This window comes from Aythya fuligula, chromosome 22 (assembly GCF_009819795.1).
Source record: "Aythya fuligula isolate bAytFul2 chromosome 22, bAytFul2.pri, whole genome shotgun sequence".
NCBI lineage: Eukaryota > Metazoa > Chordata > Aves > Anseriformes > Anatidae > Aythya > Aythya fuligula.
In genome coordinates, this window is record NC_045580.1 from 5,500,842 (window position 1) to 5,524,215 (window position 23,374).

Genomic DNA, 23,374 nt, shown 5'->3' on the forward strand with positions numbered 1-23,374 from the left:
GCCATGCCCACCTACCTGGGAGCATCCCATTGCACCTCATCCTGCCTACGAGGAGCTCCTCTCCTCTCAAACAGAGCAGCTGCCTGACAGAAGAGTATTTATATTGGGTCCAGCCGGGCTCCCTTATCAGCTCCAACCTGCCACGGGTGGCATTAGCCAAGCTCCTGCAGGCACCACCGTGCTGTGCACGCCTGCAGAACCTCACACAGACCAGCGAAGACAGGCACAAGGTCAGGTTTTGAAATTTGTCTTTTTAATAAAAAGGCACCTATAAAACAGGTCAATACATTACAGGCAGCACAGATACCCAAAAACAAGCCTAAAAATTGTTTCAAATAAAAACCAATAAGATGTCTTCACATATTGTATTTATATATTTATATTTATATATATATTTATATAATGGTACAAAATGACTGGGGAAGTTTCTCCATGGGATGACAGAGAACAGGTCAGTCACCATTACCTCAATGTGAAAGCTAATTCCAGGTGTGTGATTATTTGATGTACTGAAAGATGCTGTTTCCCAACGTTTACTTTTCAGAGCCAGAAAAAAAAAAAAAAAAAAAAAAAAAAAACAAACATTGCGAAGTCATGGCTAAAACATGGGCAAACCTTTTACCGTGATTAGGTGGAGTCAGTACACAGAACTCAAGCTGGGAAGCCGAGCAATAAACGACGAGACACGAGACTAGACACAGCTCACAGCAGCGGGTAGCCGGCCGATGGCACACTCTGCCCAGGTCTAACGAGGACTTGCTGTTACTTCGCTTCCAGAGAAGCTCCTGCCAGAAGTGCTGAGCTCGGGCACAGCGAGGAGCAGTGCCCAGGCAGAAGGTGCTGTGCACCTCGTCTCCCTGTGGTTCCCCCGTCACAGCAGTCAGGGTAGGGCTGGCTGGCTTCAGGGCAGGGGGATTTTGAGGAAGAGCCCCGACTGCTGCTCCGAAACCCACAGCCCGCAGCTGGAATAATGCCAGGATTTCCCTTTTGTGTACAGGCCTGCTGAGTCGAAAGGGTTTGCTTCCTAGGAATTTGTCACCCAAGGACAGGTCTTCCTCCTGCCATCAGGCTGCCCACGTGCAGGCAGCGGTGGCTTCTCCAGTGCTGCGGAGGACACAGGGACAAGGTGCTGCTGACAGGGGGACGCGGGGAGTCCCAGGCAACTTCTGAGTTGGGCTGGGTGGAGGGGACGACAGGGGAGGTACTGACAGGCAGAGATCTTAACTGGACCGAAAGAACAGCTGTCTACAGACAGACAAACAGAAAAAGCTTTTTTTTTTTAATATATAAAAAATATTATGGCTTTAAATTAACCGAGACTAGCTGGTGGGTGATGAGCAAGGTTCGGGGATGGCGTCGGTATTTGGGTGTTTACGAGAAAATACCAGCAGCCAACACCCCAAAGTGCAGCCAAGGGAAGCCACAGCCTTTCAGGCTAGTCAAGCTAAGAAAAAGCTGCATCTGCTCGAGCCACATCCTCCCAGGTGAAACACACACCCTGAGAGGATGGAGAATCCAAGCAGCTACGATGTCAGGTCCGAAGCACACTTACTTAGCCCAGGTTGAAGACTATTCCTCTTTGCCCTAACTGCCGAGGCAGGGACGAGCACTTTCCAGGATTGTTCCTGGTTTGCCACTTTTTGAAAGCGATGCTCGGTCAGATCTTAAACACCACGAAGCAGGAGACCAGAGTGAAGTTCTTCCTCAGATCCAGACCCACACTTCCAACCTAGTACCGCACTCTACAAACACCCCGACACGTCAAGGTATTCCTGATCAGACTTTGTGGCTAAATCTTGTTACAGATCCAATCAATGCAGACACTGGAGTGACATTTCACCCCCTGCCAGTCCTTTCTAACAGCTCGCAACACACTAAAAAGCTTTGCCAATCCCTCTCTACTTGACGACCTCCCCTTCTGAAAGCCTTCTCCTCCCTGCGGTTTCAAGTAGGGAAAGGTGAGCGCTGTTACAAGAGAGGTAGTATGCTAAGTCTGGCTTTGCAGAGATAATCCTCCAGCTGGTGTTCGTGTGGCAATCGAGTGCCCTGAGTTCACAGTGGGATACCCATAGGGTTCACCATGCTGGAACGCGGTCCCTGCAGAGATCCAGAGATCCTGTGTGTACAGAAGTGCATGTGCTTAACCCCACAGTCCCTTCAGTGGACAGACACAGGAAAAAAAAAAACACTGGTGCCATGTGCAGGAAGACCTTACAGAACGGAGGATGGGAGGGCGAAGCGCATCCAGACAAGCCTGAGTTGTTCAAATGGCTTCTGTCAGCCTCGGGATAAGAACCTCAGCCTCGGATGTCAGAAACACAGAGCAGCCCGTGACACACAGCAGCCACACAGCTGACACCACGCAAGACAACTCTGCTTCTGAGCTGGAGTATTGCGTGCAGGGACAGCTCCCCTGCACCAGCTGGCCCTCTACAGTGCAGGACGGCGGGGCTGCGCCAGGTAGCTCGGGGCAAGATGGGACAAAAACTGCCTCTGAAAGCCCGGATGAGGAGCACAGGCAAGGGTGATGGGGAAGGAAGACCTGGGAGACCGTTCAACAGCAGAGGTAGAGGGGACACGTTGTGATCACGGCGGACGATGGGAGGGTGAAGGACTGGTGGAGGAAGGCTGTGAAAGGGCAGGGCTCCCGGCTGGCCTCTCGGGAAGCACCAGGAGGAGCCACCCAGCTCCCCTCGCACCTCTCCCTGCGCGACCCTGCCCACGGGACGCACGGCGTGAAGGGAAAGGAAGAGACCAGAGGCGGCCCGGCTGGTCGAGAGCTTCAGGCCCAGCACCTGGTTATCTGCAGAGCCTGGATCCTCGCTGCTTCTCCAGCCAGCCAGCTGGCCTTCTCCCTTTCACAGCCAAAGCAGCATCCCCGTGGAGCAGTGACAGTGGGATCCCGAGGGGCTGCGGCCTCTGCCCGGCCAGCTGAGCGCTGCTCCAGTGCCTGGGGCCACAGCTCCGACCTCCCCAGTGGTCCTCAGTCACTGGTTGTGTTCTGGTGCTCAGCACAGACTCCACAGGGGCCTAAGATCTGCGTGAAACCGTACAACCTGCACATGCAAACCGCTCCGACGCACGAATGACACAGGTTTGACAAAGAGTCACTCCATAATGAAATCTCTCGACGCCCCGTGCACCCTGGGGGATCCTCCTGCCTCCCCCAAGGAGAGCTTTCAATCCTTGTACACTGTTGCCTTCAGCATGTTTTTTGTTCTTTTTTTTTTTTTTTTTTTTTTTTGTTAAAACATGTTTTGAGGCTTCTATTAAAACACAGAAATACAGAACAATTAAAAACCAGCACAAGTTTTGCCTTTCTCAGCGACCTATTTACAGCTAGTTCCAAAAACCCTCTTGCGCATTTTGGTTGCTTTAAAGGAAAAAAAATAAAAAGGAAAAAAGGAAAAAAAAGGAGAGAGAAGGAAAAATTAAAAAAAAAAAAAAAAAGAAAGAAAGAAAAACACTTGAAGGAGGAAAATGATAAATGAAAACTTTACAAACTGCCACAGGGTCTGGAAGTCCCTGGACAACACACAGGGTTCAAAATTAACAGCCCCACTCCCGCTCCCAGTCCCTTCCACCCTCCCCTTTCCCCTCAAAAAAAAAGGAGGAAAAAAAAAAAAAAAAGAAGAAAAAAAAAAAAGAACAATTCACATCAAGTTTACTGCACGTGTGGTTTTCTGTAGAGAGGCAAATCCGATATGAAAAGCATCCCACTTGGTGTCCTCCACTGGCATTTGGCCCCAACCCGCCCCCGACGAAAGGTTTAAAAACGTCTGTACAACCCGGCCCCCCCCGTGCTCAGAAAGGCAGGTTTGCCATGTTCCCCGGCCCGGGGATGTAACTCATTTGGCTGTCCAGGGACACGCTCCTCTGCCTCATCTGGTGCGTGACCATTAGGTTCTGCTGCGGCGGGGGCCCCATGAGCGAGCCCTGAGGTGACATCATGTGTCCCGTCTGGGCGTACATCTCCCCCGACACGGACATGCTCCTCTGCTTGGCCTGCATCAGCATGAAATTCTGCTGGGCCATCAGGCTCTGCTGCGGAGACATCATGCCCTGGTGCATGCTGTTGGCCATCATACCCTGCTGGGGCGGAATGCCTGTCCTGCCCAGCATGGGCACTTGTCCGGGATGGCACATGGGCATGCCGAGTCCCCGCTGCACGCCCTGCTGCCCCGGGAGGCTGGGGGCGTTCATACCTGGCCGCACGGGGGGCTGCTCAGCCATCATGTTCTGCAGGTTCATGAGGTGGAGGTTGGAAGGCTGCGATTTGGGTGCTTGGCTGTCGCTTTTGGGGAAATACTGCAAGGTGCTGCTTGGTTTCTCCGAGGGGATGATCCTGGAGAGGTCGAACTCGGGGATGCCGGTGGGCGTGGGGCGGATGACCTCGCTGAGCTCGGGGTCGTTCAGCACCGATGCCACCCCGGGGAGCACGGCAGGGTAGGTCTCGCCGATCCGTGGAGGGATGTTCTTGCCCATGATGTGCTGCTGAGGGGGCATCTGGCCGGGCTGCTGGGCAGGAAGGTCGTCGGGTGGCAAGGGCATTCCCGGGGGGTAATGCTGCTGCATGCCGGGGCCGCCTGCCCCGCCGGGGACCATGGGCATGCCTCCTGCAGGAGACTGCATGGCGTTGTGGGGCTGCTGCATGCGGGGGAACACGAGCTGGTTGGAAGGAATCATCTGCGAGCTGTTTGGCACGGGGCCGCACTGCTGGTTCAGCGAGTCCTGGGGCCCCGGGGGCAGCATCATGGGGTTCGGGGGGGGGACGCCTGCCCCCGCTGCACTTGGGTGCATAGGAATGTTGGAGCCCAGAGGGTTTGGGGAGGACATCATGGAGGTAGGGGGTGGTTCGTGGGAGAGGGGCTGCTGACCAGGCAGGTTCATTCCCATGGGGCTCTGAGAGGATCCAGGTCCCACGGAGTTTAAGTGCAGTTGATTTGTCTGATTCCCTGTCACACCTAGGGAGGAGAAAGAAAATGAGAAGGGAGTTAACTCTGCCCACACACCTCTCCAGGCTGCAAAATCCACACCCTGTGTGAGCTTGCTTTGCTCTCCTGCTCCGAAAACCCCAAGCAAGGGGATGCAAGAAGAACGCAAAGCATCAACATCAGAAAGAAGTGCTCCAAATCCAGCTCCCTAAGCCCACGAACAGCAGAGAACTATTTCAATTTCAGCCACTGCAATGCTGTCAGCCAGGACTTGGCCACCACAAGAAGCTCCTGCCGGAGAGACAGGTGATATGGCAAGGCCTGGCTGGGAGCAGCTTGGTTTCAGGGATGTTAACAGAACACACAGCTGCAATTCATGTGGATTTGTAGTTCTTATGGCCAGCTAATTTTATAGTCCCAGATGGCTCGGCGTGTTGAAACAGCTCTATGGGGACAGCAGGATCTCAGCAGGGTGCCTGGAAGGCATGGAGGAGTGACCCTGCACCACTGCCTAGCCCTCCAGCAAGCTCCTGTGACCACACACTGCTGGGTGGTGGCAAGGTGGAACAAGACAAGCGTTGGCTGCCCAACACAAGTGCTGTCCAGGAGGGAGGAATGTGTTCATCGACACAGCAGAGCGAACAGGGCTTGCAGAGGGGTTCAGTTTCAGAGGCAGCACATGCATTTGCATGCCTGCGGTCAAGCTAAGTGACTTCTTAGCAAAGAGTCAACACGTTGATTTTTCATTTTGAAAACCACCAAAAATATTTACCAGACAGCTTTAAACTCCAACCCCAAGTGGTACAGCCTGCTGGAATTCCCCTTCCCTTTCACGCTGGTCACCAGATGACGAAAGCCAACCATTTGTCTAGCTGTCCTCATCGGTGCCACCAGCTAGTGAAGCATGTCTGGCTGCTGCTTACTGAAATCACAACTGTGCTGAGCCATAGCCTTGCTCGTGCAGGCACCTGGCTCTGCTCACAACCACCAGACCCCCAAGCCTGGGGCTGAGTGACCTTGTCTTGCTGCAGAAAAGGGAACGCAACTTGTTATTGCCTGCTTCAGCTGTACAACTGCTCTCTTCCAGCTCATCCAGCCCATCAGACCTGTGGACAGCAACATCCCTCATCCCCCCAAAGGCCAGCCCTGCAGACACGTACCTGACATGCTCCCCGGGGGAAGCATAGGTCTGTCTGGCAGCAGCTCGTCGTCAGAGGTGGCAATGGTTTTGATGGCATTGTGGTAAAGAGGCGTGGAGCTGGGCATAGCGTACTTGGACATCTGAGACATCATCAGGGAAAGGGGGTTCTGGGAGGGGGATGGATCCGGGGAGGAAGTAAAAGGCATATTGGGGTTCATGGTGCTAGAGGCTGGTTGGTTACTGGCTGGTGCCGAAGAACTGCTCCTGGGCCCAGAAGGGAGAGAACCTGCAAGAAAGAAAGAGACGGCTCAGTACTGCCCACGTGCTGGGGCTTCCTCCTGTCAGACAGCAACCCCATCTCCTCCTTACGATGGCAGCTGTCAGAGAAGGCTGCAAGACAGCTGGCAAGGCCCGGAGCCCTCCAGCCTCAGAGGAGGCTCATGCTCCAGCACCATCATGGGTTTCCACTTCAAATTGCCCGGCTTCCCAACTCAGACACAGAGCACGAGCTGCTGCTGAAGAAAAAGTTGTTCCATTTGCCCTTCCATCTACTCAGAAAGGCCCTATCTGGGCGCCTGGGGGGGAAAAAATCTCCATAAAAAGTAAGGGCACACACAGACACAAATGTCTTCCCATGCCTGCGGTCAGGAAAGAAATGCCATGGGGAGGAACAGCCTAGCAAAAGGGTGGCAAAATGCTAAGACAGATGACAAAACTACAGGCCTTGAATCATCCCGATGCAGGGCATCGCTCCCATGGCACGAGACTAGAGCTGGCAACGTGCTCACAGCCCGACTGAGCAGGCTGGGTTTGTGGGATGGAAACCACGGGAGCAGAAGGTGACAGTGCTGATCCTAAGGAGCCTCTGGTCGCAGAGTGCTCGTTGCAGGACCTGGGATGTCCACACACCCACCAAAACCACGCACGCCCCCACACAAGACAGCAACGTACCCTGATCCAGTCCTGCCATGGAAGCAGAGGAGTTCATGCTGAGAGGCTGCTTGCTCTGGGTGACTCCTGGGCTGGGCAGCGTGGCTTTGGGAGACGGCACCCAGCCGGGGGAAGGAACAGCCATGGAAGGGGACTTCAGGCGGCTTGGCGAGCCCGTGGGGGACCGGACGTTAAGTGAGGAGCTCATCACCTGGGGGGACTTAAGGGGGCCAGACTGGTTAGAAGGCGGCATGCTGACCATCTGTGAGGGCGTCTGCGGGGACTTGAGGTTGGCAGAAGGGGAGGTGACCAGCGGTGAATGCACTTGGCTGAGGGTGGGGGACTTGAGGTGCCCCATGCTGGGGGAATTCATCTGGCTGATGTTGATGGTGAGGTCGGAGGGCCGGCGGCCCAGCCCCCGGGAAGGTGCTGGATGCATGTTGGCCAAGTTGCCCCCTTGTGCGGGTGGAGGATTGGTGGCTGGAGGCAGAGGGATGTGGCTGAGTCTGGTGGTGCCGCTGATGCTCCCCACGGGCATGGTGCCCTGCTCAGGGCTGAACATGTCTGAGGTGCTGCCCATCTCCTGGGACATGTTGGGGTAAGGTCCTTGCCCGCTCGAGAAGCCCTGCTGTCCTTGGCTGGGGAACTGGGAGGGAATCACCATTTTCTGCGCCCCCCCCAGCATGGCGTTGCCGTTGCCGTTCTGAGCCCTCACCCTGGCCAGCTCCTCGGGGCTCATCCCCTGGTGGGCCATCATGTCAGGGCCCCTCATCTTCTGCGACATCATCATCTGCTGCTGGGGGGTCATCTGCACGTTGAGGTTCATGTTCATGTTCATGTTGACATTCATGTTCATGTTGAGGTTGCCGGGGCCCATGGGTGCATCCATGTCCCGAAGGCCCGACTGGCTCATAGGGGGGCTCAGCATCCCCCGCGTGCCTGCAAAATCCATTCCCATCGGGGCACTGCTCAGGCTGTCCCCCGTTATCTGCCCAGCAAACATGGATTGATCCATCTGCCTGTGAGCTTGTATCATCCTCTCCATCTCCATCCCCTGGCCCATGGAGTTGCTGGACATCCCCATGGGCCTCTGCATTGCGACCGGGCGTTTCTCCATCAGCTGGTGCCTCAGGATCTCCTCCCTGGCACGGGGATTCATGAACCTTTCAGGGTCCCCTTGCCCCGATGGGTACGGCAGGGAGCCTTGCGGAAAGTTCCCAGGGCCTCCCATAGGAGGCAGATCATCGCTCCATCCCATGCCAGGCCTGACCGGCCTCTGCATAGCATTCATGGGCCCAAGAGCATCCAAGGACATGTTCTGCATCCCTCCAAACCCAGAGACTCTCTGCATTTGATTTCCAGGGAACCGTGGCCCTGGGAAGGGCGGCCCTCCCCTTAGCTGCATAGGGTCCTGCACGTCTATAGGACCCCGCAGCTGGCCGCCCATCCCTGGTGGCCACTGCTCTCCAGGCTTGCTGTGGTAAGGCGGCGGGGGCCCACGCATCATCATGCTGCCCATAGACTGTGGGATCATGATCTCCTGCATGGGCCGCCCGTGGATGCTGATCTGCTCCTCTTTCCGGCGCTTCTCCTCGTAGTACTCTTCCTGCAGCTTCCTCCAGGCGACTTGCTCTGGTGTCAGGCTGTCCTGGTTCAGCCGCTGCATCATCATGTTCATCTGCTGCCCCATGTCAGTGCCCGGATGGTGGGGGACCTCATGCTCCAGGCTGGGGCCACCGAGGCTCTGGGTCTGCGAAATCATGGACTGCAGAGGCTCTTCGTACTTCTTCATGCTGGCAGGGGGTACGGGAGGCTGGGCAGGGGCAGCCTGGGGCTGAGGGGCAGTGCCACCCTCCCCTGCGGTTTGGCCGGACTTCAGGAAGGGCTCAGCCTCCCCACTGCGCAGCAGCAGGCGCTCAATGTCCCGCAGGGTCTGCAGAGAGCGCTCGCGGTGCTCCAGCTGCTCCTTCGAGAGCCCCTCGGAGTTCATAGGGTTTCTGGGGCCCAGGCCTGCCTGCCCGTTCCCCTGCATCCCTGAGCCTGGGCCCTCCCCGAGGAGGCTGGAGCTGGGTGTAGCCGAGTCCACTTGCCCAGGCTGCATGGTGTTGGCAGATGCAGTGGGCGTATTGGGGTGGTTATTCCCGGGCTGGTTGCTGGCACTGTTGTTTCCCAGAGAGTTGGGAGTCAGATCTCTCCGGCCATCTTCACTTGTCCCTTCCTGGGGCAGGCTGCTGGGTGCAGGCAAAGCTGTTTGACCGATGGACTGAGGCGGAGGAGGCGGCTGAGGTGGGGGAGGCTGTGGCTGACTAGCTTGAGGTGCTGGTGGCTGGGTCTGTGGAGTGTTGGCAGCAGGAGGGTTCATCGGAGGCTGCTCAGCAACCCCCAGCACTTTATGAGCTGGCGCCTGATAAAGAAAAGGGAAGCCAAAGTGAGCAGGAAAAAAAACTGTGCGTGGTCTTCCCCATACCCTCTAAAGGAGACTACGCTGTCCCAGAAACGTGCCACACGGCTGCTCTGCCTTCGTTCCTCGTGGGGAAGAAGCAGGCCCTCTCGCATGCTCTAGAAATCCACAGTTCTGTGTTCTGCCAGCGTGGCTGCAGGGCCACACACCATGCCCCATCCCAAACTCTTCACAGCTTACAGCAACCAGGACTCACTCTGAAGAGGTTTCAGAGAAAAGCAGCTTCCCACACCACTGAAAGGGAATTCTGACGCCCCCCTTCCTTCACAGCTGAGTCAGGAGCTGGGAGAAATGGCCATATCAGAAGGGAAGGGTCAGCAGCACATGCCAACAGGAGCGTTTGGTCCACAGTTGGTATACCTGGTCTAACTTTGCCCGCGGGACGTTTTGCTGATGATAGGCCAGAATGGAGTCAGCTCGGCCCTGCAAGACAGCTTCCGCAGCTCTGGGGAGAGAGAACCAACCGCCCAAGGTCAGACATTGAGCCCCATCCCAGGCCCCTGGTGCCACCTCCTCTCTTCAGCCCTACGGGGAAATCTTAGGAGGCAAATGAGCAGGGAGGATAAGCTCCGAGTCCCCCCACCTGTCCTGCACAGGCCACGGTGAGGTTCTCTCACTGAAGACCACTTGCCTTGGAATTTGCATCTTCCCATGTGCTGTGCTGGGCCCTCTGCTCTGCTTTGTGCCTGTTGTTCCACGCTGCCTTAAGGGTGGCTTGTTGCCAAAATGCTCTGGGATCTAGCACACAGAATCTGTGAGCTAACAAGCTGGACTCCGCGGCTGAGGTAACGCAGGGCAGAAGTGAGGAAACGAGTGGCGACCACCGAGTGTTGCATGGCACTCCCTGTGGCACCCCAACCCCCTGGATGCTTCTGAATCAGTTCAGCAGCTCACACTGCTTTGGGCAAAGCTTCAGTTAGATGCTGACTAGATACACCCTACGGTGAACACCACAGAAAGCAGCGCTAGACGTTGCTGAGAGGAAGTGTGCACAGAAGGCAAAGTTTGCCCATGAGCAGTAGCTGCCAGCAAACTTCCTGAACCCCAGCAGGGACCCACTCTGCGTAACTGAACAGAGCCAGACACGTTTCTCCAGCCCTCCTGGAGTCAAGTGCAGTACACAGCAGGCTGCTGTGCCTGGCCGGTCCCACAGGAGTGGAAGGTACCAGGGTTTCCTGCTTACGTGTTAGCAAGGTGCGTTGTGAAGACGTAAACGAACTGCGAGGGCTGCTTTCCTGCTCCGCTGCCTCCACCTCCTGCACCGTCCGACCGTAAGCCCGGGGCAGCACCATGAGGCGTGCTGGAAGAGCTGCTCTCGTTCAGGTTTGGCAGCGGGTTGGACCCTGGGCCAAGCTGCGAGGCTGTGGACATCGCAGGGTCTGCTACATTACAATCTGCGGGAGCACAGGAGTCGAGTTAGTAAAGGCAGCACAGCAAGGGAACCAGGGCAGTCCTTGCCAAATGGCACCGCTGTCTGCGCCAGGAGGATTAACAAAAGGGGTGCAGGGCAGGAGGAAGGCTGGAGCAGCAGCCCTCAGCCGCAGCAGAGGGATCAGTCTCTGCGTAAAGGCCACGCCACTGCAGAGCCAGGCATGAAAATGCCTCTCGGTGTCAGGGCGCTTCTCTTCCTCGAGTCACAGAGGAAAAGCCACGGGCCCGGCACCCTGAGCTCCTGACACCGGCAGATGGCAGCACCCACACAGCAGTCCCGGGCGTGGGGGTGTCCCCAAGCACCCCAGGGGCGCAGTTTGGGTCTCCCCTTCACCTCAGGGCGAGGGGTCGGGCTCACCTCAGCTCCCTTCCCACGGCCGTCGCAAGAGACAGATGGGTGAGCAGGGGAAAGAAGGGCTGCTTTTCGCCAGTGCTAATCATTAATCAGCATCAATCATTAAACAATATTCCCAATTCATATTAAGAAGCACCATTCATGGCTTTTCCTCTCGCATGGCCCCATACACACACGCTCTCCTTTCACCAGGGCCCTCCCTGCAGACCCCCGGGCACGCCAGCAGTCTGTCACAAAGCAGCAAAGAGCAGAGACACCACTGGAAACCTGCCGTGAGGAGACACAAACCCCTCCAACCCACTGGAAGAAGTGTTTTGGGGAAACATCTTGGAGAAGATGGCACAAAAGCCCCCCTCAGCTTGGTTAGATACACGTCTGTGTTTCGCATCCACCACGGCCCTTGGGTGCCACCAGGCCCTGCCCTGTGGCCTTTTCAGTACTTAAACAGGTCTCACAAAAATATGAAAAGCAACTTTTTTGTGGGCAGATAATGATAGAACAAGGGGGAATGGGTTTAAGCTAAAAGAGGGGGGATCTAGATTGGGTATTAGGAGGAAATTTTTCACTCAGAGGGCGGTGAGGTGCAGGAACACGATGCCCGGAGGAGCTGCGGATGCCCCATGCCTGAAGGCATTCAAGCCATTTCATGATTCTGTGAAATATTCTCCCTGCTGCAAATTGAAAGTAAGCTGAATCCTAAATGCAAAATATCCGAGAGCTTTGACACGTTTAGAAAACAGGAGAGACCTGTGTTCTGCTGCCCAACACCCTCACAAAACACACACATTTGCTGACTCACTGCAATATCAAACTGCCACACCAGGGAGAGTGCTGCTTCCAAAGAGAAACAGACATCTTTTTTTTCTAACATCTTGAACTCTAGTGGACAGAAGAGATGGAAATTTAAGCGACTAGACGTGGAAGCTCACAAAACCTTTATACCTATAAAATTTCAAAGCATCATCCTAGGCTTTAGGAACAGCCGGGCTTCAACTCATGGCTGTGGCTGGAAGTGGAAGAGCTTCCTGAACACCTTTGGTGAGCCCAGCCTTGCCTGAAGCACTGCTGAAACACCAAGAGCCTCTGCAGCCTCAGACACCTTTAGACCACAGCTGCAGAGACCTGGGTGTGTGTTAGCTGATCCAACAAGGGCAATGCACGTGGCGTGGCCTGGCTGCCACCAAGGCAAGGGTAGGCCCTGTGTGTGTGAGCAGTGGCATCGTACTGACTTTAAGCCAGGCACGTTTTCCAGATGACAATTCTGTGCTGTTAGAGGGGCCAGTGTGATGCACAACATAAACACCACCCTCAGCACCTTCCCCCTCCAGCATTTCCGTGGCATCTCAGTACAGAACAGCTTCCACACCTCAAACCACAACGCTCTCACAGCACAACGGCCTGCCACCACACACTCGGAGAGATTTGGCTTTATTTAAGCTGCTGGGTGGGCAAGGGTGGGCACTCACTGTGTGCACTGCTGATGGGCTTGTCGTCTTCCTCGCTGTCTGGTCCCGAGCACCATTCGTCCCCGCTGTACGGCTGCTTCCTTTCCAGCACACACCGCCGCTTGCTGCGGGGAGCTACCTCACCTGTGGAAGGACACCACGATCAGAAGAGCTGATCTGAAGAGACTTGTGAGGGGCTGGGGCTCTGCCAGATCACCTTGGGAAGCACAAGGTGCAAGGGCCAGGCTCTTCAGCTCAGAGCTCGCTGAAGCCCAGGCTCACCGACCACGTCCTGCAGCTATCTAGGCTGGCACTGAGACACCATCCCCTGCCAAGGGCCACCCTGGGCATGGTGAGCCAAGCCCCTAAACAGCAATGGGATGCGCTGCTGAGACACAGCCTCCTCTATTCTGAGTGCTGTACCAGGGCTGCAGCACGATACCTCCCCCAAAAGCCTTGGCTGCAGGGGTGGGAGGCCCAGGATGAAAGCCCCTCAGCAGCATCAGTGCCTGGCCTGTGCACTGCTCACAAGAAGCCTCCTGCAGCCCTCGTTCCAGCTGAACTGCTCCCCACAGCCGCTCACAGCAGCTCCAGGCTGAGGCTGAGGGTGGCAGCAGCTCTGCTGGACCCAAGGATCATCCTGCAGCCACAGCCCAGCTCACCAAAGGAGGCAGAGCGCTGGCTGTAGTGCTGCCAGGAGAGCAGAGTCAGTACCAGACTGGCTGCCGTTCACAAAAACTCCAAGTCTAGCACAACAGACAGGCAGGGAGCTGGTTAGAGGGCTGCTGGTTTCCTCCCCTTTCTCTTGCTAGCTCCAAGCAGACAGCTCCTGCGAGGGTGTCCTGATGAACCACCGAGCAAGGCTGCCTTTTTGGCCTGGCTGCAGACTTCAGAGCAGTGGGTGAAGAGAAACGACAACACTCACCTCTCCCACTGCCTCCCTACCAAGCAATCAAAGGCAGACAGCCTCCAAAATTGAGCGGAAATAAAAAAAAAAGAGACAGGACCAGAGCATGACTATGGGGGATGCTCGAGGGCAGAGCTGCCGTGCTGAGCAGAGCTGAGCTTCTTGGCTTGCAGGTTGCTTTCCTACCCTTGGGGACTACCAATTTCCCAACAAGGCAGAGAAGTGGTTGGTTTCCACAGGTCCTGTTGATATCTACACCTTCTGTCAAATACACACGTGTCAGAGTGCTCCGAGAGATGGCTCTGCCAGCCCAGCCAGGATGCAAGGGGTGAGCAGCCTGACGCTGACATCCCCCAGCCCCAGTAAAGGTCCTGGAGCACCTGCTCAGACTGGGCTGGGCACTGTGCTTTAGCATAACACTAACTCATCACCCTTTGTACAACATCGAGTGGTTTGCGGGCCGTATTCACATGACACATCACTGAATTGCAGCAGAAATGGAGGAGATTCAGGCACTCAATCCTGATCTGTCATTTCAGTGATTTTCTGCTCCTTGGGCACCGTTGGCATTTCTCCCCCAGCAAGCGCCACACGCAGCCATTGAGCACCAGGCTTGGTGGAATGCAAGAAACTACAGGGAAGGGCAGCTGGGGCAGGGAAGCCAGAGGGGTTGGAAGTACTGACTCAGCCCTTTTCCAGAAGCCACATGCTTCAGCACAAGAGTCACCCCTAGCTGATGAAACCACAGAGCTGTTCAGACAGAGACCCTTGCAGCACCTCCTCGCTAACCACAGCGGAGTAGCTGGACAGCTGCAAGAATACCACAAAGGCAGAGCTTTGCCAGCAGCGAGGAGACAGTGAAAAAAAAAACAAAAAACAAAAAACTAAATTCTGTCCTGAGTTGAAAGTCTGTACAACACAGAGCAGGGGCACTTGGAGCAGTTTCAGTGAAGCTCTTGCTCAGCACACCTCAGAAGGCCATGAAAAGCAGAGTCCAAGGCTCCCAGTGCAACCAGCAGTTTGGGGAATGAAATGCAAAAAAAAAGAAAAACAAAACAAAACAGAGGGACAACAGTCAGCCACTCTGCTCCCAAAGCTGCAGCTATGCCAAGCAGAGATGCAAAAGATGCACAGGCAGCCAGGGCAAGCCCGAACAGCAGTGGCAGCATGGAAACACAAGATGCTCACAGCTGCTGCGATCCCTGGTCCTGCCAAGATGCTCGGAGCAACCGAGAGAAGGGCTGGCTGAGCCGAGCTTTAGGAGCACGCTACCTTTCGGTTCCGTGTCCAGCGACGGGGTGCTGGCTTCTCGTTGCTCTCCGGAGTCCACTGAGATGCTTCGTTCCCGTTTCACCTTGCCCTTCAAGGAGCTGAAGTTTGGGACAGCGTTCTGGCTGTTTTTCAGTCCAGAGTTGCCGGGGGAGATCTGAGTGGCCTTGCTGCCATGGCTGCCCGCCCCCACACCCTTGGAGCCCAGGTTGCAGGAGGGTGCTTGGCTCACGTTGTGGTGCTGGGCTGGGGCACCGCCGCTGCCTGCCTTGCCATGGCTGGGCAGTTTGTTGTCAGGGTGCATTGGTTTGGCTGGAGCGGCCCACGGCACCACTGCAGGGAGCTCCCAGGCCCTTCGGTCAGAAACCTGCAAGAGAAAAGGGCAGAGGGTCAGCACAGAGCCCACGGGCAGCTCACTTATGGGGTCAGGATGAGAACGGGGCATTGCTGCCTGCCAGCCCTGCCCTTTGGTGCACGGAAGGATGCTGAGAGCTGCTCTGGCAGCGTCGCCAGAGGTCAAACACCTCTGCAGCCTCGTGGTTTCAGGGCCCCTTGTGATGTCTGGGCAGCCCAGGCGCTGCTGCTGCTAACTCAGACAGCTGTGGGAACAGAAAGTGCTCTTGGCACAAACCCACGGGGAGAGAGAGGGCTGGGAAGGGACAGAGGAGGGCTGAAGAGGCTTGAGGCAGCAGAGAAGCTCTCCTGAGCAGGAGACCAAACAGAGAAGGTAGAAAAGGCAACGCCATACAGGCAAGAGGAGAGCAGGGCAGGTGGCAGCAGGCAGCAAAGCCGCATCCCCGTGTCTCAGGGACTGCAGGGACGGTGCTGGCTCCTGCCCCGAGCCCCTGCGGGGAAGCTCCCACCTCAGCAGCAGCTTCCAGCCCAGCGGGACGGTGCAACACGCCCAGGGCCTGCCGGCGAAGCTCTGCTGCTCCAGACCCAGCCCGTCTGTCTGGAAAGCCCCGCAGGCCGAGGCAGAACGTTTCGGGGAAGAGGAGGTCAGGGCAGAGCACGCAGGCTTCTGGGGTGAGGGATGTGCAGGCAGCTGAGAAACGCTGCAGCAACAGCCAGCCCTTCTCGCAGGACCCTGGAGCTGCCATCCCTCCTTCCCCCGGCCCCCCAGGACCTGCCACGGCCTCCTCTGCTTCAAGGAGAGCGAGCCACGCGTCTCACAGCACCACAGCACGCTTTGAGTGGGAAGGGACCTTAAAAAATCATCTCATCCCAACCCTCTGCCACGGGCAGGGCCACCTCCCGCTGGATCAGGTTGCCCAAAGCCCCATCCAACCTCGTCATGCGCTTGTGGAGGCTGAGGGATTACTCTGATTGCTTCCTTTGGTTATGTTGCTTGCGTGACACCCCCTCCACACCGGCCAGAACCTTTCCCTCGCACGGGCAGATGAATTTCCCAGCACCCAGGGCTGGCTGGGGCCACGCTCTGCTCTTCCCAGCTGGCCTGAGCAGCCCAGATGCTGAGCAGGGATTTTTTTTCTGCCACCCAAGGACAGGAAGCTCCAGATGAAACCCCACATCCCTAAATAGCACAGAAAAGAGCCCGGCGGCACCGCGTGCACCACCTCCAGCGTGCTGAAAGCAGGTTTGAAGACACAGCACTGCCAAGAGCCACGCTGGGGCACAACACCATCCCCAGACCAGCACATGGATGAAGACCAAAGCCCCTTTTGCAGACCTGTAACCTCTGAAAGACAGAGATGCGCTGCATCTAGCCACCAATTTCCCAACGCGTTCCCTGCCTGCAAAACCTTTTTCTCCCCTCGTGCTCCCTGCAGGGCACGGGGCAGCCAGCAGCCGGCTGGCACAGCGGTGCCCAGCGGAGAATCCTACAGCAGCCCAGGCGCTGCGAGCTGCTGAGCCGCATCATTTGTGCCCAGCTCGGCCCAAAGCTGCTCCCTCCTCCTCCACACACCTCTCCAAGGGCTCCGCTCTCGCCTGCAGGAAGATGGTGAGCCACAGCGCTGATTAATTTTCACAGCACATCGGGGAGTTGCTAGCCCTTTAAGCGTCAGCCAGTCTTGCTAGCGCGCTCTGGTTCTCCGGGGACCTATTAATAGCAGCTGGAAAGATCACATCACTCTCTGGATATTTATACCCCTCATTCCACACCAGGAGAGATTTATGGCCGAGTCGCTGTCCCAGCGCCTGCCCGGTTGCTCCGTCAAACCGCCCGCAGGGGGAGGGGAGCGGAGCGGGGAGGAGGAGGAGAAGGTCCATATGGCACAGCCTGCAGCATGCGTGCTGCCTGCCATCACGGGCTCGCCAGCCTCGGGGAGCTTCTCCCCGCTGGAAGGGGCTGCTGCCAGACAGCATCTCAGACAGCAAACCCTTCAGCAGCTCCGCCGCTGGTGGCCTCAAGTCCCCGCGTGCCGCGGCACCTGCTCCGCACCGGGAGATTTTGGCCGCAGTCCTGAGGGTCACCAAGCAATTAGCACCAGCGGGTGCTGCATCAGCCAAGGAGGAGCCACCAGCGCCATCCACAGCAGCTCCGGGCTGGAGAGGTGAGCCCAACTGGGGCACATCTGCGTGAAGGCAGCGTTTTATTCAAAGCAGATCCCAAAGTGCCTCACCAAACACGTGCTCAGCAGTGCTGCAGCACAGCCTCGGCTGTAGCGCAGCAAAGGACGGGCGTGTGAGCACCCCGAGGAAGGAGGAGGAAAGTCAGGTCCCTGCTAAGACCGTGCCTGCAGGCTCTAGAGACTGATGCTTGAGATGCAACCAGTATCCCTCGAGTTCTCAGGACAAATCCATTCACCAAGGAACGAGCTGGAAGCAGGAGATGCCCGTGCGTGGCACCCGCAGCCAGGGCAGCCTCGGTGGAGCCTTTCAGCAGCACTGAGCGATGAGGAAGTCCCTTCTAACAAAGAGCCACCAAATAAACGCAGCCCCTTCCCCACAGACGAGCCCACTGCCCCCCTACACAGCTCCCTGCTGCAGCTCACCATCAGAGGCGCCTCATCCGTGGGCTAACAAGTGGATGGACACCTCTAGGTGCAGCCTGGATGAAGCCCAACCAGACGTCTCCCAAAACCATCCTTCGTGCAAGCAGGAACCGAAGCTTCCTTCCAAATGGGACACTGCACAGGCTGCATTCTACAAGGGGAACACCTCCTGGCCATGTAAGAGGAGCTGCCGAGGGTTGAGGCTGCACTGCTCCACCTGATCTGCTACTTTATTGGGCTTTTGGGCTGCGTCTGCGCGGCTTTTGCTGCCGGAGAGCACCTTTGGGCATGAGACACCTCGAGAAGAAGCATCTCTCCAAGGCAAAGGGTTCCCCTGCTCTTTCCAAGCCCAGCCAGGCAGAGTTTTTCTTCTGGTCACGTCTTCAGTGAGAAACCAGGCAATGTTTACGAGCTGTCAGCCAACACACTCAGGCAGGGCTTCCCAACCTGTGGCAGGGAGCACGGCCAGCAGCCCCGAAGGACCTCGCAGCCCCCCTAACGAAACCTTCGGATGCTGCCCGAACTTTCCAGAACTTTACATTTTCGGGGCATCTTTTTCGAGTCCCTTCTTCCTTCATTCTGGGAGCGGGCAGGTGCCTCGGGGCGCTGTACCTCACCTCGAGTGCTGAGCACACAAAGCCAGCCACAGCTGCCTGGGGATCCTGGCCCAAGCAGCAGCGCTTCCCCAGGGAAATTCTCCCATTCTCCGGTCTTAACTGAGCCCGATAACACTCCCTTTGCAAATTTTAAGGGCAGAAAGGCCAGAAACAGCTGCCTGCAGATTCCACCATGCTTTCAGGAGGAGCAACAATTGGCTCCTGTTGCAGATGCGTAGCAGGAATCCACCCCAGCCTCCCGTCTGTGTGGTTGCTGTGTGCTGACAGACACCTTGAGTGCCGCGAGCTCCTCGTGCACACCCCTTCCAGGCAGCTTCCAGCAGGCAGGCACACATCTGGGCCACAGAAGAGAATTAATTAGAAAGTAGAGACACTGACACGGGGAGACAAACGCTCCAAAACATCTTGAAAAGAACACGCCAAAAAGGAGATTGCAGAGAAATCTGGCTCCCTCTGCGATTTAGCAACACACCCACTCCAGCCCAGCAGTTTTAAAGACAATAGAAAATTTAATTCCCAGTGGCTGAAGCAAGGATCCAAGGCTCCTGGGTTCTGCCCCTGGCTGCCACCGATCCCACGGGTGACCTGGAGCAAGATGGGTCGCTTCTGGCTGCCTTGATTCCCCCACCATTAAATGGGGCGACAATCTCGCCTACCTGATATGGGGAAGGAGGCTGACAAAGCTCTCTGCTGAACAAAGTGCAGAGGGAATATTTGTGCCTTGCACATCTGAAAAGCCACGGCTTGAAACCAAAGGCTTAGACCTTCGCAGGAAAGAAACCTCAAAGCAAAACAACAAAAACTGCTTTCAGTACGGCTCCCCTGGCACGGCCTGAACAGCAGCGGAGGGGGGAGGAGGAAACTCGGGGCGAGGAGAGGCTGGTCTGACATATTCCTGGTCCTGGAATCGCTAGCTGATCGGTCAAGAAACCTGAAACCCCCGTGCATTCCCAGAGGACTTTCTGGTGAATCACGCTCCTGCTCCCTCCGAAGGCCGATAACAGATTCCCAACCCAACATCGCCGCAGGAATGCGGAGACTGTGGCTGCCTCCCAGCCTCCATCCCCGCAGGTTCCTCACTGCCGTGCCCACCGGCACCGCTGCCCCTCAGACCAGGCCCCCCGAGCTGTGCCGGGGTGCACCCCCCCAGCTCACGGACACCCAGCACAGGAGATGGGATGGGATGCGACAAAAATGATGCAACCAACAAAATGTCACTCGTGCCCTCTCCTCTGGCCAGCATGGGAGGTTAGAGAACAGGCTGACGTTGCAAACAGCCTCCAGACACACCACCTATGAAGACACCCTGCACACTTTACTCTAGGAACAGCAATCTTGGCATCACCCTCACCCAAAACGTCCCATGGACCCCACCACAAACTCAGTCTCAAAGGTCTTCAGCAGGACAAAATCTCAGACTCACCTCTTCCACCTACAGACAGACACCCCCCCATAGCACATGTGGGAAATAAGGCTCGGAGGAAGCATCCTAAAGCAGGAATCCTGTCTACTTCCCACCCCAGCTCAAAACACCACCCTGGACTGCAGCAACGCCAGGATGCACAGCGAGCACCTCACCCACACGCGAGGGTGCAGCCTTCAAATTAATCCCACCCCGGCGGATAAAACCCGCAGGCTGAAGGCACCACGGCACAGCACAGACCTCCCCCTGCGCAGTCAATACAGGGGATTAAAGGACTTCCATCAATTCCCACTGTTTGTGTACTGGGGTTACCATAACGGGGTGATTAATGCTAAGAGGTCTACCTCGTCAGCTGCGCCTCACACTGCCCTCTGCTCCACCGCCTCTCCTGAGCAGCGTGTTTGATGGTTTTCCCCACTTTGCACCATTTTCTCTAGAATAATACACGCTCCCAGAGCTGGCACCCGTGCCATTCTGAGCTCTTAGAAACGCAGCTTCGCATCCCTCCAAGCGTACTCGGCTTCTGCTGCCAAAAGCAGGGCGAAGACGCACAGAGCACCTGGCACCCTGCCCCGCAGGGCTCTCCTCAAGTCATCTCCACAGCAGTCCTGGGATGTAAATCCCCGGGTGGCCAAGCTCAGCCGTGTTCCAGCAAGGACACGACGCTTGGTCCCTTCCCCAAGAAGATTCCTGGCTGTCCCAGAGGTCTGCCCGTGCTGCGTTTCTCCCCGTCACCTTCTCTGCAGATATTCAAGACCTGCCAGGATGCTTCCTCGCTCATCCTGCTGCAGGGATCCTGCTTTTAGCAACGGGGTCAGAGCCGGCGATCTCTGGAAATCCCTTCCAACCCCACGGGTCCGTGACTCTGCGATCCCACAGCCAGGTGCTGCGGAGGCTGCAGTGCACAGCAGGAAGGAGCTCACAGCCCTTCCAGGGTCACTCAGGGCGCCCAGAAGTGCCAAAAGATTTCCTTAGGAGCAGGGCAAGCTCTCCATCCTGCTGCCTGGCGTGCAGGCTATGGGATGGAGCCACTAGATGTCACCCTCGCCTAGGGCATCCCCAGCCTCATGGCCCCCCCTGGGGCTGAGCGCTGCCAAATTTACCCTATCTCTCCCCTTGCTGGGGCACCTGTGCCGTGCACAGGGATCCCATTTGCAGAGCAAGACCTCACTCTGCATCCCAGCCCCTAACCCAGCCTGCAGATGCTGTCCTGAAGATACCCTGGCAGAAGCTCCACAGATGCTTGCTCCTATCAAGGCGACGTGGAGGCGCCTGCGGCACGCTGCCAGGTAAGCATGAGGGATCCCACCACACCTCGCAGAAAAGCTTCCCCAGAACAGCAGCTCTCTGCCCTTTTAGGCCTAAATGTGGACCCCAGGCACTTCCCAGCCTGACCAAGAGCTTTGCAAACTGCAAGTCCTGGCACGAAACGCTCCAGGCAGGGCCACCTCGGCCACCTCTCGCTGCCTGGTGCCCCAGCTGCGCTGTGCAGTAGGATCCCGGCTGCAAACAGCATGCAACGAGCAGGTTTCCCTTCGAGGAGGCTCTGCGAAGAGGAAACAAGGCGTTTTAAGTCACGTGCAGGAAGGTGTGGACAACCTTACTTTGACCTAGTTGCGTGCAGGATTTTGATCAGTTGGTGTCCTGGAGCTCTTGGCCAGACCCGGTTTGGGGAAGAGGGGCTCCTCCTGCCTCTGACCTGGCCTGGCTCTAAGTGCGGCGAACAAAAGGGCACACCTGTGGTGACAAAAAAGGGCACACCACGAGGTGACAAAAGCAAATGCTTACCAGCAGGTGCTGGAGCAAAATGGTCCAAATCACCAGGCTGCATCTGCGCGCCCCTGCGTGCACGCATCCAAACCAGCACACGGGCATCACCTCACCTGGGGAGGGGGAAAGGGACACGGAGAGGCAGGGAAGAGGTGGCAAAAACAAGGCTGGCTGCCCCCAGCACCTTGCACAGAAACTGTTATCTATCCACACTGCCTCCTGGGAGGCTGGGCTGCAGAAGGGATGCACAAAGTCAGCAGCCGCTCCTCCAGGATTATAAATAACAGCCCCGGCGCACAGCGGAGCCTTGGCTCTATATTTAAACCCTGGCTGAGGTCACTTCCTTTTCCCAGCAGCTCCCTCAGCCCCCACCCCCAGTTTGCTGTGATTTGCATGCCGGCGTGACTCAGGCACGTTGGGGTTTAAGGTCAAAGGGGAGGCAGCCGTGCATCGGCCCTGCAGGAAATTCCACGCTGGGGAACCCTTCGCCCTCCCCAGCGCCGGTGGCGGGGCGCACGGGGGCAGCCGCCTGCGAACCCAAACCCTCCCCACGAGACTTCCCCCATCGCAGCCGGGCTGCAGGGGACAGGGGGATCCCCCCCGAGCACCCCCAAAAGGGCAGCTGCTCCTCTTCACGCCCCAGCCACCTCCTCCGCAGCTCAAGCTGAAATTTCCCAGCTTCTCCCACTCAAAAGTGGGTGCAAAAAGGGCACGGCCTGGCCCACGGGACCAGCCCGCGGCCCTCGGGGTTACTTTGCCCTTGTGCAAACCCTCCCACAGCTTGCCAAGCTCGTCCAAAGACATCATTATCTAACCTTGACCCACGCCGCCAACCAGGCCACCAAAAACGGGCAGAAACGGGCAGAATTCGCCAAGTGCAGCCCTCTGGAAGGGCTGCAGGATGAACACCTACCAGCAGCTGAACGCCGACGCCACAAGGAGGGACCCAAACAGCAACCTTTCCTCGGGACTGCCCCCGGAGAGCCCCTCTCCTCCACCAGGAGGGAGATGCCTCGTTGATTTATGATGCACAGAGTTGGCAAAGGCTTCTGAAACTCCTCCAGCCCTCGTGTCTGAGGCTCGCAGGAGGCCCAGGGTTTGCAGGGCTCTTTGTGGCCAGAGCCCTGCGCTCTGCAGCCAGGTGCCCTGATGCTGCCAGATAAAAGCTCTGCAGTGATTTCATTTGCACTTGGTGCACTCACGGCGGTCCATCGAGCGCTCCCAGCTCAACCCTCAACCAGGACAACACAACTCCAGCTCTGCCGCCACTTAAAAACCAGATGGCACCAACAGGAAAAGTCGTGGCGCTGGCAAAGAGTGGGGCAGAGAAAAAGAGCAGAGGAGATCCAGTGAGAGAACTGTAAATAACAGCCCTCTTGGAACCGGGGTAGGTGTTCAGGTCATCACGTAAGCAAATTAGCTGCAGGGTTTCCAGTAGAACTAATTGGTGATGTGTGCTGTATCTATTGGGTTTCAAAGCCCTCGGCTGTCTAGATTACCAGCCCAATTCACAGGCTCCGAGGTAGCACAAGACGGGCTGCGATCGACACGTCTGAAGACCAACAGCCAGAAAGCTTCCCATCCACAGTCTTGGCATACCAGCCAAATGCCTCTTCCTCTCCCTCATCCCACAGATTCGGGAGAGGAAATCTGTGACAAAGCGGGGGTGCCCTATAGCCTTACAGCCCCGGGAGTCAGCTTACAGGGAAGCAAACGTGGCAGAAAGCTGCCGGC

At 56.8% G+C, this 23,374-nt stretch overlaps 1 protein-coding gene across 1 annotated transcript; it reads right to left on the reverse strand.

Moving 5' to 3' along the window:
• Positions 1–3,663: 3,663 nt before the first annotated feature.
• Positions 3,664–15,232, reverse strand: BCL9L (BCL9 like). The gene is made up of 7 exons (XM_032202042.1): positions 14,877–15,232; positions 12,719–12,841; positions 10,650–10,860; positions 9,827–9,911; positions 7,027–9,409; positions 6,095–6,361; positions 3,664–4,964 (listed from the first exon to the last, which is right to left on the reverse strand). The coding sequence occupies exons 1-7, from the start codon at positions 15,175–15,177 to the stop codon at positions 3,805–3,807; spliced, it is 4,530 nt and encodes a 1,509-aa protein (XP_032057933.1). The 5' UTR covers positions 15,178–15,232; the 3' UTR covers positions 3,664–3,804.
• Positions 15,233–23,374: the final 8,142 nt, after the last annotated feature.

Coding starts and splice junctions, on each gene's coding strand:
- BCL9L (XM_032202042.1), bottom strand. CDS start 15,177: ATGCACCCTGACAACAAACTGCCCAGCCATGGCAAGGCAGGCAGCGGC. Junction 9,912..10,649: donor ACAACGCACCTTGCTAACAC/GTAAGCAGGAAA, acceptor CTCTCTCCCCAG/AGCTGCGGAAGCTGTCTTGC. Junction 4,965..6,094: donor TCCCCCGGGGAGCATGTCAG/GTACGTGTCTGC, acceptor TCTCCTCCCTAG/GTGTGACAGGGAATCAGACA.